This window comes from Pygocentrus nattereri, chromosome 6 (genome assembly GCF_015220715.1).
Source record: "Pygocentrus nattereri isolate fPygNat1 chromosome 6, fPygNat1.pri, whole genome shotgun sequence".
NCBI lineage: Eukaryota > Metazoa > Chordata > Actinopteri > Characiformes > Serrasalmidae > Pygocentrus > Pygocentrus nattereri.
Window position 1 is genome coordinate 23762315 of NC_051216.1, and position 16920 is coordinate 23779234.

General features: G+C 40.2%; 1 protein-coding gene across 1 annotated transcript in view; it reads right to left on the bottom strand.

Annotated features, from left to right (window-relative positions):
• Positions 1-16863, bottom strand: part of itgb5 (integrin, beta 5) — a 38302-nt gene extending 21439 nt beyond the window's left edge. Inside the window, exons 1-10 of the mRNA XM_017692430.2 lie at positions 16294-16863; positions 15410-15495; positions 14901-15108; positions 14505-14754; positions 12779-12947; positions 11963-12124; positions 10620-10715; positions 10377-10466; positions 8304-8438; positions 2796-3225 (exon numbers count right to left, since the gene is read on the bottom strand). Coding sequence (XP_017547919.1) covers positions 2796-3225; positions 8304-8438; positions 10377-10466; positions 10620-10715; positions 11963-12124; positions 12779-12947; positions 14505-14754; positions 14901-15108; positions 15410-15495; positions 16294-16378 — 1711 coding nt within the window. The 5' untranslated portion in view covers positions 16379-16863. The remainder of the gene's footprint in view (positions 1-2795; positions 3226-8303; positions 8439-10376; positions 10467-10619; positions 10716-11962; positions 12125-12778; positions 12948-14504; positions 14755-14900; positions 15109-15409; positions 15496-16293) is intronic.
• Positions 16864-16920: the final 57 nt, after the last annotated feature.

The window sequence follows — 16920 nt, forward strand, 5'->3', positions numbered from 1 at the left end:
ATGAAGGCGTGCTGTCTATATTGATTTAAACACAGAACTGGGACACCATAACGTGATTAACTTATTCAGGAGTGAACACCCGTCTGCAGTTCAGAGGCTTGGTTCTGCTTTATGCTGTGCTGCCACAAACCCAATCCTGACATGAGCAACGGTGGGGTGTGGAGTGTGCAGTATACTTCGAGCCTAAGCTAAACTAAGCTAACAAGGACACAGCTGTGACACTCTTAAAATCAAGCCATGACTAAATATTATAAGCAGACAGCAAACACCTCTTAAAATATACATATATGGTCTACATATTGTCTGTGTGCTCTACATAAAACATCTTCAGACATTACTGATTAGGTTAAAAATAGATTTAGATTTAAATTAGATTTACATGTCAGATAGATAGATAGATAGATAGATAGATAGATAGATAGATAGATAGATAGATAGATAAAGACAACACAACTCCCGTCTACCATAAATGTTTAAGAAAACATCAAGTCAGACACGTTATTCAGAGAGGTTGTGTGGAGATGTTAAAACCAACATTTACTGTAAAACAGCCTTGACACAGTTGAGCAACACTATACTTTGACCTAATGAATTTCTCAAAGGATTACTATAAAGTTCGGTAAAATCAGCTCAATCCTGCATAGGTGTTTTTTTTTCTAGAGAAAAGCAGGATCCAATAACTTTATAGAATTCCCAAGCTTGCTGATTCTGGCCCAGTAAGCCAGTAAGCAAATCACACAGGAGGAGGAGTAGGAGCTCCACCCATGGGGGCAGCATCTCTCCAACAGGATACCCCTACTCTGTGATTACTAACAAAGTCCTTACAAGCAAGTCTACTCGCTAGATATGTTGGAATGCCCTCGGGCAGTCACCTCCAGTCATAAAACACCAGACACTTATATTCCTATACAATGAAACTGAAAGCCAAGCTTTGAAAAAGGAAAAAAGTCTGACTAATACAAAAGGACTTATCTCCACTTACACAAGATCATTTTTATTGAAGGGCGGGTCGCTGTTCAGAACGACGCACTATCCCATTCATATTTCAACCATTGAACGGTCTCTTTCTCTCTCTACAAGTCTCTGCTGTTGATAATGTTTAGGTAGTGTTTACCTCTGTTACAAATACAATAAATCAAATCTCATACAATTTCTCCTCTGCTAGTACATTAAAAACCTCAAGCACTTGCAGATAAATACTCATACCAACTCTGTTCTTTTGACCAGAGAATACAAGCCTCACTAGGTACTTTTGAGGTACTGACGGAGTTAGTTTTACGAGGGATTATATTCTTTAGATGTCTGGCTCTCATTACAACCACTGAACAATTCTGACATTTCTCTAGGATGGAGCATTTCACACTAAACCACTCTGAATGACTTTGCTTACATCATTACTGAATTACCCAGAAATTCTGAAAAATTTGCCTTTAAAAGAACAACATGGCTGATGCAATGCAATTAACAAATGCAATTTTGTAATACAGAATATTTATTTGACTACAGATTGTGTTATTGTATTTCTAATTCTCCTAACTTTCAGTGCTAGGACAGCTAATACAATTTAAAAAAAAAACCTCAGTTGTTCCCTGTCTAACTACAAACGCTATACTGCATAGCATTTGTACACTATGTGTGAAAAACACACATTAAAAAAACCCACACAAGCCACAAGCCATGGCAGTAATTAAAAGATTGCAGCAATGTGTCATCTAGATATTAGAGTGGGAAAGCTGCATAAACAAAAGGATCCAGTTTTGCTCTTCCACTAAAACCTTGAACCATTTTATGGATACAGGAGGAAATTTTATCCCAGACTGTTTCTGCCTCAATAACCATTAAGCTGGTCTCACCAGAGCACAGCCAAGCTGAAAAGCCACAAAACACGCTTGCAGGGCATTTAACAAGAGAGCATGGAGAACTTTCCCATCAACAGTAGCTTTTTCAAAATTGTTATCAAGAGGTTTACAACACTTGTCCCAATTAACTCCTCTTGGCAAAGTGATGGGAAAGAGCAGAACCCTCAGAGTCATTATGAACTCATTACTGTAAGAGAGCAGTTTTGCCATGGCTGAGGCGTCAGGAAAAGAGCTGCTTATACTGGACCATTACTGTTTAATTAACGTTTACTCAGTCATCAGAGCTTGTAGAGGCCAGCCGGCAGCCCACTCCCTAACAAATGCCCATTTTGTGCTGGGCTGGCAGTTCCTGCTGACTAAAGGAAAACACAGAGCTTTATTGGTTATAGAGCAGTGATTGTGTCCAGGGATAAACAGAATGCAGCCTGTTACAAAGCCCCCACTGTGGCATGGAGAAAACGGATGCTTTGGGCTGGGGGGGGGGGGTGCGCAACATGCTTGAGTTTGGCATTATGGGATGCTAATAGGCAAGCTTGTTTGCTGTGGTTGGAGCAGCTGTCATTTGCAAGGGCTTACATGGACCTTACCTGTGAGCTTTCAACCAGCAAAATGATATCTGGGATTTATATTAGGATAAATGGTTAGTGCAGTGGACAGCTAAAATGAGGAAAAATCAATAGCTCTTCTCATGCTAACAGGAAGCAATATAGAGTCCCATGTTTCCACCTTAAAATGAACAAAGATACACTGCTTTGCAAAATTGCTGTAGCGGCCTTACTGAAGCCTGGATTTGGTCTGTACCTTTGCCCATGTTTATAATAGCAGGTCATACTGGTTCGAGAACAATATATAAAGTGTGAACCCATTTATTTTGCTGCACTATCACTTTAAGGTTCTACTTAACAGATGTTCCAAGTCTAAGCATGCTCCACTCACCTGAACACAGAATACCCTTGTGGCGTGCGCAGGAGAAGTCATCACATTCACAGAAGGTACCGTAGATCTTGCCAAATTCCGACTCATAGCACCAGCACTGGTTACAGCTGCACTCCCCGCGCCCACTGCACACCTGCTTGCCTTCAGCCTCTCGGCAGGCGCTGAGGTTCAGGCTGCCTGCATCTCCCTCCTCACACTCGCAGTGTGCTCCACGATAACCTGACTCGCAGTGACATGTCCCACAAGCGTAGGTGCCGCTGGAGCTGCAGCGACTGCTGTTGGTCTGAGTGTAACGCGTACAGCCACAGTCGCAGCGGTAGTCCACAGACACCTCCAAGCGGTCCTTGAAGCCGACTGGCTTGATGGTGAAGCTCTTCTGTGTACCTGAAGGAGGACAGCTACGAGCATCCACACTTATGTCAAAAGAGACCTGAAGGAGAGAGCAGCCATTTTTCAGTTGATGTTAGGACAAAATATGACAATTGGCTCAGTTCAACAAACAAACATACATACACAGTCTGGTCAAATTACATTATTTTTTAAGTGAAAATACATACACACCCTCTGCAGAAAACTTCTGTACATTTTAATGCACTTTTTTCCTTTGAATTTACTTTCTTTGCTGAATTTAACATATGAGAGAAAATAAATATAAAATTTGGCATGCACAAAGCTTATGGAGCATTTACTTTTTTTTTCAGTATGTTAAATAGAGAAAATAAATAGCAACAGTGCACATAGGGATATTTAAGTTTAGTAGTGGAGGTGTTAACTTATTTTCAGTTATTAACAAAATATGTAATATGACCAGGTGTGTTCAAACTTTGGTATGCTGTACAAGCTGTACATGCATACAGTACTGTGTAACTGGGCATCTGACAAATATGTAATATATGTAAAGCCAACTGAGCCATAATTGAGCATACGTGAGCAATACAGGAGTCAATTCTTCACAAAAAAAAACTAATATTAGAAAGAACACATTTTTATTTTTCTACTATTTTATATTTTCTGCTATTTTCTTCATTTATTTTTCTACTATTTATTTGACAGAGATAACACAGACCCATTGTTATACAAACACAGCACATGTAATGCACATAGGGATACTGGCTAAAGCAAACTTACAGCACCTGTCCCTGGTAAGGCTTTTAACCTAAACTTTCAATCACATTACATTGTGATTGTGTGTGCGTGCGCATGTCTGTTCATTTCCAGACCCCTCCTCTCATATTTACAGTCATAATCTAATACCTACCTTAGCTAATTAATTCTTTATTGAAGCAAATCATGCGCTGTTGACTGAATTTTACAAATCTTGCATTGTCTGGAATGCAGCAAGTCAGAAGCCAAATCAGTATTAAAAAACACAAACATTTACTGTTATAGAATGTTTTGTTGGTAAAACACACACCTACTGCAAAAATAAATTGTAAACAATTTTCTTGGTAAGACATCTACACCATCCTGTATATGTAAAAACACCACAAAAGTAATCCTAAGTTCCTCCAATCTATCCATCCATCTGCACCTACACTGTAGCCACACCAACTGGCCATTCAATTACACAATTAAAACTGTAGCCATCAGTTGCTGCCATCTAAATAATATTCACTTACTGGTGGAACTATGGGGGTCCCTTTCTATTGGCAGACAGGGTAGAGAGCGTGACAAACTGTGCAGCAACAGTGGCCTACAGTCAGCGTCTTGGCTAACTACCAGGTGCACCTATACGGTACGTGGACCTGATGAAATATCCAATAAATCCAGCTACAAGTGTAAGTGTACCTAAAAAACTGGCACCTCAGTCTAAAAAGAAACAGCTTATCCTCAAAGTCAGGGACAGTAAAACTCTTACAGTATGAACATGAACTCTGTGACTCAGTGCTTCTACATGACCTTATCTGTCCTCACTGACAAGGAACAGAGGCAACTCTCTGATTGATGTAGAACGTGCTCAAAATATTAATCACACATAATAACAGCAACGACAAGGATCCCACCCTCTCAATTGGAAGGAAGTCTTAAAAACAGAGCCGAGACTACACTTGCCTGTTAGGACATGACAAGCACAAAAGGTCTTCAAGTCAGTGCTTCTACAAAACCCATTTGATGAAACTCGGTCAGTCACTGGAGATGATGATTGTTCAAAAGAAAAAGCATAAAGAAAGAGACAATAGTAAAGCTAAACATGACAGGTGGTCTATAGCAGAGGCTTGGCAGAAATTAGGCTGTTCCCATAAAATCCATTACACCACCACACACAGTGTGTCAGTATGCTTTGAGGCCAAAATATGTGGGGTAGAGAACCCAACACTTTCAAAAACATGAGGCCTAGAAGCTTAGGGGAAAAGGACAGGCTCAACATGCTGGTTTGTGGAGCTTTGAAGCACAGTGTGACTTCCACCTCCCAAACTTTTACACTGAGACCCAAGCTAAATACTTGGCTACAGTGGATGTATTGGTGTTGGCAGATTCTTTCTGAAGAGAGACTGAAGACTGGCAAATAATCAAAAGCATGCATGTTTTCAACACGACCACTACATTAAGAAGCTTTCTACTCAGTCTTCATGAACTGGAGAGAACTTATTGCTTTGGCATTCTGCCCTAAAGAAGACGGCTACACACACTATTCAGAGAACAGCTTTAGTATATAAAACAGACACGACGCAGAGTTAAGCAGGTCAGCAGCACCAGTTCCAGAAATCATTCCGTACCATGCCAGCAGATTAAATTTCCGAAATAGTTTCAGTGCTTAAATAAAAAGAGGTACCTCTTCTGCTGTATCTTCCAACACACTGGATATAAAACCCTTTTTGTATAATACACCTTGTTTCTCATCTGCCAGGCTGTATTAGCAGTCTAGTATTCATGAACAGTCACAGATATGAACACATCACAATCTAAAACTAGAAATTTAAACTCTCGTCACAAATGGATAATAAGCATTTGCCATGACAGCAGGAAAAAAAAAAAAAAAAAAAAAAAAAAAAAAAACCACACACACACACACACACACACACACGAAGAGCGGGAAAGTGATCATGACTCAAGATGGGTACGAGGCGGAAGGAAGAAGTCCACAACAGCAATGTTCCCTTAACAACTTAATGAGCTGCAGAATTGGATTAGCGAGGCATGTGAATCACGAGGCCACAGCATGGGTGAAACAGCCATTACGATAAAGGGATAAGAAAGAGAGCAAGAAAAAAAAAGAAAGTGGATGGATGGACCCAAGAAGTGGATTGGGCAGGTTCAGATGGCGATCAAGTGGACAGTCAGTCACATCCTGTCAGATCAGTGAATCTTTGGGGGTTTCATGAAGTGTGCGAGTTTGGGCCACTTCCTCCTTGCTCAAGGCTGGAGTTTCAAGTTCAGAAGAAAAGGGAATTATCTAAGGGTATAATTGGGCTAGCTTGTCTTTAGAATGTCTGACTATGTCTGGGCATGCACTAAAAGGTTGGACGAAGTGGTGAATCGCCAGCAGCAAAAACAGCTATTAACGTAAGGTACTGAAGTTCATGTTGCTTTAAGGGATGATGGGCTTTGCAGAGAGCCTTCCACTTTCAGAACTCAGTGATCAGACAAAGTTAAGTCATAAACAAGATATGGCCACAGGTTTTGTTTACTGAAATGTTGTGCAGAGAAATAGCTGAGCCTAAATCACAGTCACTATTGAACATTTGTTACATCTCATTATAAAAACCAAGCTCTAAAAGTACCCAGTTTGATCATTATATTAAAAATGATAACAAAGCATTTGCACAGCAACACAAACAAAGGCTTTTTTTGTTTGTTTTGTTTTTTTTACATGAAAAGGACAACATATCTAAGAATGAACCAACGCACACAGAGATGGGCCAGAACAATATAGGATTAGTTCAATCCGTTATGTATGGGGCTCTTTAGTAGTCTCAGGAGGCTTCAGTCGTGCTCTGGTGAAAAGGGCTAGTGAATTTGGGCTAGTGCTTCTGTTACCAAGGCTCTTGTTTTTTCCACAGCTTCTCTGCCCAGAAAGAAATCTCCACTATTGTGCGAGGCCATTGAGATGCAGCAGCAGGCTCCTCAGAGACTCGGCTGGGGGCCTGCAAGTGACACCCGGGCTTCTGCCTGTGCTGTGTTCCTCTTTAGAGGAGAAAGATTGGCACATGGGTGCGATGTGACAAATTCCTCCAAGTAAAAGACAACAAGAGCCAAGCTTATTACACTGGCTAGACAAAATTAGGCTTTACCATTCACTGAGCCCATTCAGTCTCCTAGTTTCCCCAGCCAAGCCATTTATACATTCATTCAGGTTAAAGGAACAGGAGAAGAGGACACCAAGGACCTCAGGAATGAATTCTTGAGAAGCCAGCTCTCTGCGTGGTGGCATGTACAGAGTTGGCTTTACAATAAGCCATTAATAAGAAACGTATGGGAAGAGAATATTCAGTCTGCATCAACAGCTTTGTATCATTTAACAAATAAATAAATAAGCAAACAAAAATAATTTAAATCTTATACCACACCAACTTGCTTCTTGGAAATATTATCATTTATAAGCTGTACATAGCTAATAAGTTTGTACTGTAAAAATGTGCCAGACACATTATTTCAAACACTTTGGTTTCACAAAGTGTCACAAATGCGCCATTGCTCACATTCCAAACTAATGAAATTCCCAGACAGAAAGAGAGACTGCACTGGCTGAGAATACCTAGAGAATGGCTCCAATCCTGAATGGCTGATAATAAGGAGCATTTATGTTATCATTCAGATTGCATAGTTTCAGAACAGCTATTACTAGCCAAAATTACCACATGATGCGACTGCCTTTGGGCCCAAGGAACAGAATGTTATTCTGCATGAGCTTTGTAGAAAACCACAACATTGTTGGCTTCTGCTTTTGTTTCTACATACTCAGGTTTTGAGTAAATGGCCTGTTTGAGGGTCTTTTTTTTTGGTTTGATCCCCATCGAGTAAGGTTTTAAGTTATTCAGCATGTGCTTTAAAGCTTGAAAGAATTGTCCACACTGTTTTTGATAAGTTCTTATGCAACAAAATTCAAACTCAGGAGCAGCTTGAACATGTCCTAAAATTACCTGTGTCCATTAAAGTGCTTCCAAGGTAATTCTCTCTCTCAATTACTCTGTTCAAATCTCTAAAGACTGCAAGCACATCTTTGCTTTAGGGTATTGTTTGAAAACACTAAAAAACCTCCTTATGTTTGATCTAATCAAACTGTAAATGGCCCTTTTGACAAGATGGAAAGGTCAAGCTGCATTTTCTCTCCCCTCTAATTCCCTTTAACTACTAAGGCTTCAGTATTTCAGTCTACTGAAAGTCCTTGGCCCAGTAATCCAAGCAGAGATTAAGATACTAAATACATGTTTAAGAAACAGTAACCGCATTTAGATGTCACATTTTTCCTCTAAAAAAACAAAAAAACAAGAGTAAGAAAAAAATCTCCTCAATAATCTTTACCATGCCAAATGTAAAGGCAACATTTGATCAGTATATATAACTCACCGTGTCTCCAATCTTTAGGTCAGCACACTTGCGGAGGCCTGAAAGAGACTGACCATCTTGACAGGTGGCAGTGAAGGCCAGATTCAGGTCTTCAGGATGATCCCACACACTCAACTCTACTTTGGACCGAATGTTCTACATCATAGACAAAACAATACAAAGATTAAAAATGTCAGCTATATAGTGATGGATTTCATGTCCATCGAATATAACTTGAAAGAATTATGATTCTTGTACCTGACAACTTTAAAACAAACTGGTTATCAGGCTGCATGACAGACAAAACACTAGTTCTGCGATCACACCACTACATATCACGCAGTTCCTTTGTGAAATATTAAAAATGTATTGGTGAATCAGTAATGTGACATGGTTAATGATTGACAAAAAGAATTTCCTTCAGTACATTATATGAATACCCACAGAAAGTGTGACTGTTCAAGATGCTCACATAACAGAGTAAAACTATTGCAACTGGTTAAAAGGTCTCATCTGCATATTGCAGCCTTTTGAGCTCTGTGTTCTATAGACCAACACTACAATATATTGTGAAGCCCTAACTAGTCCTCTTTGCATGCAGCTAGGTCCTAATTAACTATTGATAAACCAACATGACATGAAAAATGACAAAATCTTTATCAATAAAGACACACATCGTCTAAGCCGCTTCGCATTCTGGGTTGCGGAGGGGTGCTGGAGCCTATCCCAGCGGTCACTGGGCAGAAGGTAGGATTATTAATAAACAGTAAAGAAGAAAAAAAGTATGGGGTAAAGCTTTGACCAGGTCTGGAAAATTCTTAACCCAAGACTAAATAAAGTGCATACACTGGAACAGTGACCTTTCCACAAACAGTGCCTGGGTGTGATGAGTCACAAAATTAATTTTTCAATAAAGATATGATACAGTGGTCTCTCAATTTGAGCTTTTTGATATAGCAAAATAAGAAGTGGCTAAAAATATGCCTTATATTACCATGTTAAGTGTTTATTTTCACTTTATTAGCACGTTCAACATAAAAATACAGTATGTGGAAAGAAGTGCTTTACAGTATCCAGACCTAATACATTAGCTAATATATTAGCTCCAAGCTAACAATCTAGTCACGATACAACAATGTACTACAACACGATACAGTGCAATACAACACAGTGTATTGTTATATCCTTTGTTACGACATGCTTGCGCTAGTCTTCAGTGCCAAAAACAACTCCCCGCCTGTACAAAACAGTTTACCCACACTCATAATATGACTGTTTGTTATAACCTGGCTAAAATCTGTTGGCTCACCATATATTGTAGTTTCTCATAGCTCAAAAAGCATTCCAGTTATATTATGCTGGCCCGTTCTGACTTTCAGCACAGATCAGTTCTCACTTTTAAAGGAAGGCAAAAATGTTAACAGACATCACATGCTCCCTGTATTCTACACATAACATAAAACAGTCCTCGTCTGGTCATGGACTGCCAGCTCAAAGTACAATAACTTCAGTAAATATACAGGCTAAATTGTGAAATGTCATTATCTTATCTACTCAAAGTGGTTAAGAACTGAAACTTTTTCTTGTGCAAGACCCACCATTTTGCATAATTGGATCTTTTTCAAAATCCCTCTCCTTAAAGCCCAGAACACCAGTGTTTTCTATCCTCATTCTAATGATATACTGCCTGAGCCTCAGGATTCCAGCTCACAGAGTGGCCAAAGTTGACACATCTGGTGCATATAAAGGGGATTCTGCTCTACAGTGATGTTCTCACCAGGATGTTTTCAAGTAACATCACAGCGTGACAGTGGTTAAGAGAACACAAACACCCTCATGTCCAGTAGTACAGGTCTCACTCTCCGCTCATACTCAGGATTTTGTGTGGTCCACAGAATAAGAATTACAATACAATAGCATGCACAAAAGAAGAATCCTAGCACTGCACATTCTCCTTTGTTTATCCCTCAATGGGACAGACAGGCTTACATTCAACAAACCATACCCTTTAATTTAATCACAGAAAAGCTGGTCCGAATCAGATGTGAAGGTACACTCGGTAATAGTCAAGAATATGAGCAAGTTAAAACTTACATTATAGGCAGTGACAATCAGCTGGATTATATTTTTGGAGCTTTGATCCAAAATCTCCACTGTAGTTCCTGGGATCAATGCAGTGAAGTTCTAAATGTAAAAAAAAAAATAAAAAGAGAGAGAGAGAGGAAAATGTGAATACGGATAGTAATAACTAACAGACATGGAAATTAAAGATCTTCTCTATAGCAAGACCTTCAGTCTGCCCTCCCTAAGCACTGTATGCTAATTAACTTATGATACCTTGTAAAGAACATAGTGCCTTTTGGTCACTGCAAAAATCAGGAAAATGTTGTTTTCAGCCAGCTTCTCTCCCAGGAGGGCCAGTGAAGGGTAGTCCTGTGCAAAGAGACATATACAAAGCCATATGTGAACATGCTAAATACATTCCTTCCTCCACTGCTAGCTCTCCACTTTTCCTGTCCAACAGCTTGCGAAAGGAAGTGATTGCTCTTCGTCTCCTCCTCCATTGTTTATTCTACCCATCCCAGTCACTTCCTTTCCAAATAGCTGAAAGTCTTACTCTAACTATAGAGATAACCTTGTGTGTTTATATGTATATGTTTATCTGTAGTTGCTAGCAAGTTCTAACTGAGGCAAACATGAAACTTTACTATTTTTACTTCAACCTGGTGAAGGTATAGAATTTAATTAATATAAATGTAAGTAAGCCACTCCCAATCCAAGGGGAAAACCTTACCAAAATCAGTTCTGAGGAAACTTTACATAACATGTTGAACACAAAGGTATTGTTGCCCAATCAAGCAATAAAATCTTGACCAGGGTTGTGAGACACTGATAAGAAATCAGTGTTTGTCTTCAGTTCTTGACTAATTCTGTGTGACACACTGTAAAAGTGTCCCAGCTGCATTAGACTGGTCTCTTGTTTTACTTCAGCTTTGACCATAAGGAATGCTACTTTTGCTTATTTTCTTCCTTTTTCAGCTCTCAAACAGCTGTTCTGAGAGCCAGTGAAGGAAATCTGGTGTACACTACAATGACTGACAGTCACTGAAGCTTCTCGCCACAAAGAAGTGACTTTAAAGCAGCTGTCGAATTCAACAGAGAAACAACACAGTGAAAATAACCCAGAAAAATTAGTCTAGACTAAAAGATGCTCTCCATCATGTAGGTTAAGTTTATTTTAATTACACACATGTAAATAAGTTTATTCTTATTTATTCTTAATTATTATTGAATCAATACCACTCTCTGTGCAATGTGTAAGACACTCCTTTCATGTTGCATAGACCATCAATAGTTATAGTAGTTTAAAGCTGAATCATCTGCAACTGGCCAGTGGAATTACTTTAACACTGTTTGTTAGGAAATAGGCCTTTAAATGAACTTTTCACACAAAACACTCATTTACGGCTGACAGGAAAATTAGCCATTAAATGTGTGTTCAATAAAGTCACTCAGAACTCAGCTGGGACTGAGCAAAAGCCAAACTAAGTTGCAAAAGTAAGTCAGAATCAACATGTGGCCCTCATATGCACTCTTGTAAAATATGGTAAAATACAACTCCAAGTTCTCAGCTTCACCAGAGAGACCAACTGAGAATTTTAAAATGTGGCTTCTCATACCATCTTGGTCGAGGCGCTGTACTCATTCTTCTCATTCAGGTGGCACTGGCCATCATGAGGCTGAACAAGTCCAGCAAGTTTGCCATCCAAAGCCAAGTGGGGCACATCATCTGTAGCAAAGACCAGCAGGTGATACGCCTCCTTCCTCCAGCCTATTCTCTCCTGCCAGGAGTGAGTGGAAACAATTTTACAACAATTTAACAATTCCTGCCAGTTTCAGGTCTTCTCTAATCTAGGTCTACCACACGGTCACAATAATATTTGTTTGGTTGTTTGTTTTTTTGTTTCCCCTTTACCATGAAAAGTAAACAAAGATCAATTGTAAAAATAACTAAAAGAGAACTACCATGGAAAAAGTGACTATGCAAGCATGAATTGCCCAAGAATGATGATGAATTAAATGATGTTACCATTTTAAATATTTCACACAAAGCTAAAACTACATAATTTAACCATGTAATTTTCAGTACATTCATCAAAACCCATTACTAAACACGCCAAGACAGACTCATAAAAACAAAAAAACAAATTTCACCAGGCAAGCAATAAGGCAACTATCAGTGCACAGCACACAATCACAATGAGGAAGCTGCTCCCAAACAGGTCGATCAAGACTTTCCATTTTCTTTTTAACAAGCCACTTCTAATATTATTTACAACCCAAATACCATCCATGAAGCCTGCTGCCATGTGTGAGTGCTGGCTGTTTGTTCAGCTGGAGACTCAAAGCCACACTTCAGTGTTTGACTAATCCAGGAATTAAGAAAGACATCAAAGACAAGATAAACACAATGCCCATCCTGACAGATAGCTTACCTTGCAAACAGCAGCTTGTAGAATAGCATCAAATCCACCCTCGGGTGCATCCCTGTTGCGTGACACCATCTGCTTCTGCACCTCCTCATTGAAACGGTCAACCTTGTCAGTCAGAGACAAGAGGTTACGGAACCCAAAAGAGGGGACACAATTTGGGAACGGCTTGTATCTGTAATGATATTACAAAAAAACAGAAAAGAGAGATAAACGTGTCAAATGTGTCATTACCAGGTCAGGCTTGTTCATTTATAAATTCCTAAAGTTAAAGGGCCTGATGTTCTCTCTTGGTCAACATTATACTCTTGTATGTACTTAAGTTCTATTGTTATGTATTTTTATGTATAATTTGCAAAGCTGTAGGCAAACCTTACTCTGAGCCACTGCTGTACTGGTGGCTACAAGCATTCAGTGAGAGGTTTATTTCTGTTTGCTTTGATGGAATTGCAAGGGAAGAACAGCAGAGGTGTGTTTTGGGTAAAACACAAAGGGCTGCCACTGTCAGCCATCCACAGCGTGCTCATGCCGTGGCATGGTCAGTAGCACATCAGAGGGTTTGGGACATAACCTACATGGGCACTGATGCATGGTCATAGTACACTAACTTGGAGTGATCACCCCTTGGGGGCAAACGTGCAGCCTGTCAGCCCTCCTGCCTCATCACATTCTGCTGACTGCTCTAAAGCCCATCATCTACATGCCTCAGCATGACAACAAACGAACATAAAGAACACTGGTCGGTACTCAGTAGGAGTGCTAAATGAGGAAATGCATGTCTTATACGAACAGATCCTAGATCAGCATTCCTAATCTGAGAAGCTTTGTGAATACAGGCCTATGTCTTCTCAGACCCAAATTAAGTCAAAGACTAAACTAAAATGAACTAATGGTGATTCACCATTAGTGAGCCCAAAATTAGGCTTAAAGTAAAATGCCAACATTTTTTTCAAACGTCTTACAATGTAAACCAAGTCATTCAGAGTGATCTGATGTGAAATGCTCCATTCCAGAGAAACTGAGCCCAAATTTTTTAACAACGCTGACAATGAGCCAGACATCCAAATAGTTTAATACCTCTAAAAGCAACCTCACAGAAAACTATTACATGTTTACAAATTCACAGCCTGATGCCTGAGGAATTGTGTTATGGTAGTTTTGAGAAAAGGTTTTGGCCTTAAAGGGGTCGTTTTAAATCAATTTATGGCAGAGGGGTACATGCAGGGTGTTAGAAGGCAAAATAATCCTCAAAGAAAAAAATTATTCTCAGTTTAACCGCTGCTTTACCATTATCAACCTTACAAAAACACATGTGTTACAGAGATTGCAGCCCCTGGATCCCATCATCCTATCAATAAATTCAGTCAATTTCTCAACAAGGCACCATTTCTCATCAAGCCACTTTGAACGACTTTGCTTACATCTTAATTGTTCAATTATGCATATATTTTGAAAAACCTATATATTTCATATTTCCCCTTCAATACATGTCCAGAAAATAGACCCTTAAATGTGCAAAGCAATCTTGTTAGGAGACTGTTCACATATTTTGGTACATATTTACACTTATATTTCATGCAACTGTATCACATCTTTGTAAACAGAGATGGTCTTAATTCACAACATATCTGAACATACAATGAAACCACTACATGAAAATATAACGAAAGAGAACATCCTTAACTGATACACAAAGACTTTAATAGATGTGTGTTGAAGGTTCTTCTCTTACCCATTGCAGGGATTCTCCTGATATTTGGGAGCTGTGTAGGAGAAGGGTGACATGTTCTTATCCACAAATGTGCCAAAGCCAAGACGGAAGTTGCTGGTGAGCTTCTTCATTTCTTCAGCCAGTTTTGTCCCCAAATTCCGAATAGTGTCCAGGTCATCCTTCATGGACAGTGAGAGATCCATCAAATAGTATAGATCAACGGGGTAGTCTTCTACTGGCCGCACCTGCACCTCAAACGAGGTCTGATCGCCTGAGAAATATTAAAGGAAACACTGAAGGGCTCCTCCAAACATTGCAATTTAAAAATCTGTGCCCACCAATTTTCTTTTCAGATTTTCATATACAGCTTCCACTTCAAACTACACTCGTACACAGAAGACAGTATAAAGCACATACCAGGCCTTAGGCTGAGAGAGATCTTCTGTGGTTGTATCTGGATGACATCATACTGGGTTGACCCAGAGCCTTTGGAGCTCAGGGGTTTGTTTTTGAGGATGGAACTGACGCTCCTTGGATTTTCTATAAAACGAGCCTCGCAGCCCCTTTTCAGCAAATTCTGGCTCAAATCACACCGTGAGGTGAGAGTCCTTGCCCTTCCAAAGTCAAAAAAAAAAAAAAAAAAAAAAAAAAAAGAGAGAACACAGGTCCTAGTCATCCCCTATGTGAATGCAGGGATAAGTGGCAGATCAAGTCTGTGTGCAGCTTCTGAAAAGTCATAAAGCAACACCGTAACATCAGCTAATCAATGCAAACTGCAAAAGGAACCAAAGCCTTTAAAAGCTTACATGAGAACCTAATTATTTACAATCCTATTACTTCAGCATGTCCTTCTGCTTGAGACTAGGGCTCTCAAACATGTGGCATTGCAGTAATGCATTATGATTGCTTGGAGAATAGGTCCCTACCTCCTGGGCACACCAGGCACAATTCGGGCTTATGAGAAGACATTCTTCACATGATGTGGCACTTCCGCTCATGCAAACATTAAGACCTGATTCCAAAAACAAAACAAACAGCATCAATATGATATCATGAAGACGCAAGAAAGATGTCTTCTTCAGCTTTGGAATACTGTTTTCCAACTCTAGTGATTGACTGGTATTCCAGGGTCTAGATACACCAAAAGAGTGGTTCCCTTTTCAATGTTTTTAAGCTGTTCTTTTAACTAAATCAGGGGTGAGCAATCCTAGTTCTGAGGAATCCAACAGACTAGCTGTTATATTTAGATTCCTATGAAAGTCTATGTTACCTGGATCAAGTGTGATAAGATTTGCATGACCAGGGTTGGAGACCATTGAACTGAACTATTGTGTCCACACCAGTCCTGTAGTGCAGTGGTCCCCAATCCCAGTACTGATGACCCTTTGCTCTGCACATTATTGTGGTTTCTCGAGTCTACACACCTGATCCAGCCAACAAGGCGCTTGCTAATTAGCCAATGGGTTAAATTAAAAGTGTTCGATGAGACAAAACACAAAAACGTGCAGTGTTGGGTCGCCAGGACTGGGATTTGAACCCCTGCTGTAGTGTATCCAGAGAGCACTGCTGTGTTTTACCTGCTCCACTCCAACACACCTGACTCAGCTCAGATCTTGATATTTAAGGAAACTGGCTCGTTTGCTACAATAAGCCAACTTAAATCAGTGCGTCTGCAGAACTATTAATACTGCATTAGATCATTTCAGCGAAGCACTAGGCATTTCAAGGGTTGAAGGACAGCCAGTTTCAAAGCCGAGCGACAGGGTTAAGTGACCGATTTCAGTCCCCAAAACCAGTAAAACCCACTCACCTCTCACACTTTGACTAAATATGTGGACTACAATGCAAGTTAGGAGAGCCGCGCGGTGCGTGCAACACCAGAGGCTCCACATCATGTCAGGAAAAGTTGAGAAACGCGGCGAGCTTTAAAGCGAAGAGCTGCTGGATTTAATCAAGAACGGTAAACACAATCCTTCAGGTCGAGGGTTGGAGAAATCGTCTCTTGGTCCATCCCAGCTCCAGCAAAGTGATGAACCCTCCGTAAACAGACCTCTGCATGGCATTAGATCCTCTGCAGACGGTTAACGTTGCTGCTCTTTGTAGTGGAGCGGCTGCGTTAATCCGCACTGGTTCGGGATCATCAAGGATCTATGCACCACATTCCCGCCCTGCACTTCCATTAAAGTTGAACAAGACACTCAGTTATTGACGTAAAGTTCATGCCAACTTCGGGGGAAAAAACCCCAAAACAACAAACCACTGAAAGTAGTGATGGTAAACCCTGAGCTCCGTCTGCAGTTGTTTTCTCTGTGGAAGTTTGGCCGCTCGCCGCTCTGACTCCGCCCATCCGAGATGGCGGGGTGAGGAGGCGCTCGGTCACATTAACCCTGTCATCTGCTGTCCGCCCAGCTCACTGCTGCTTTGATACTGTGTGAAG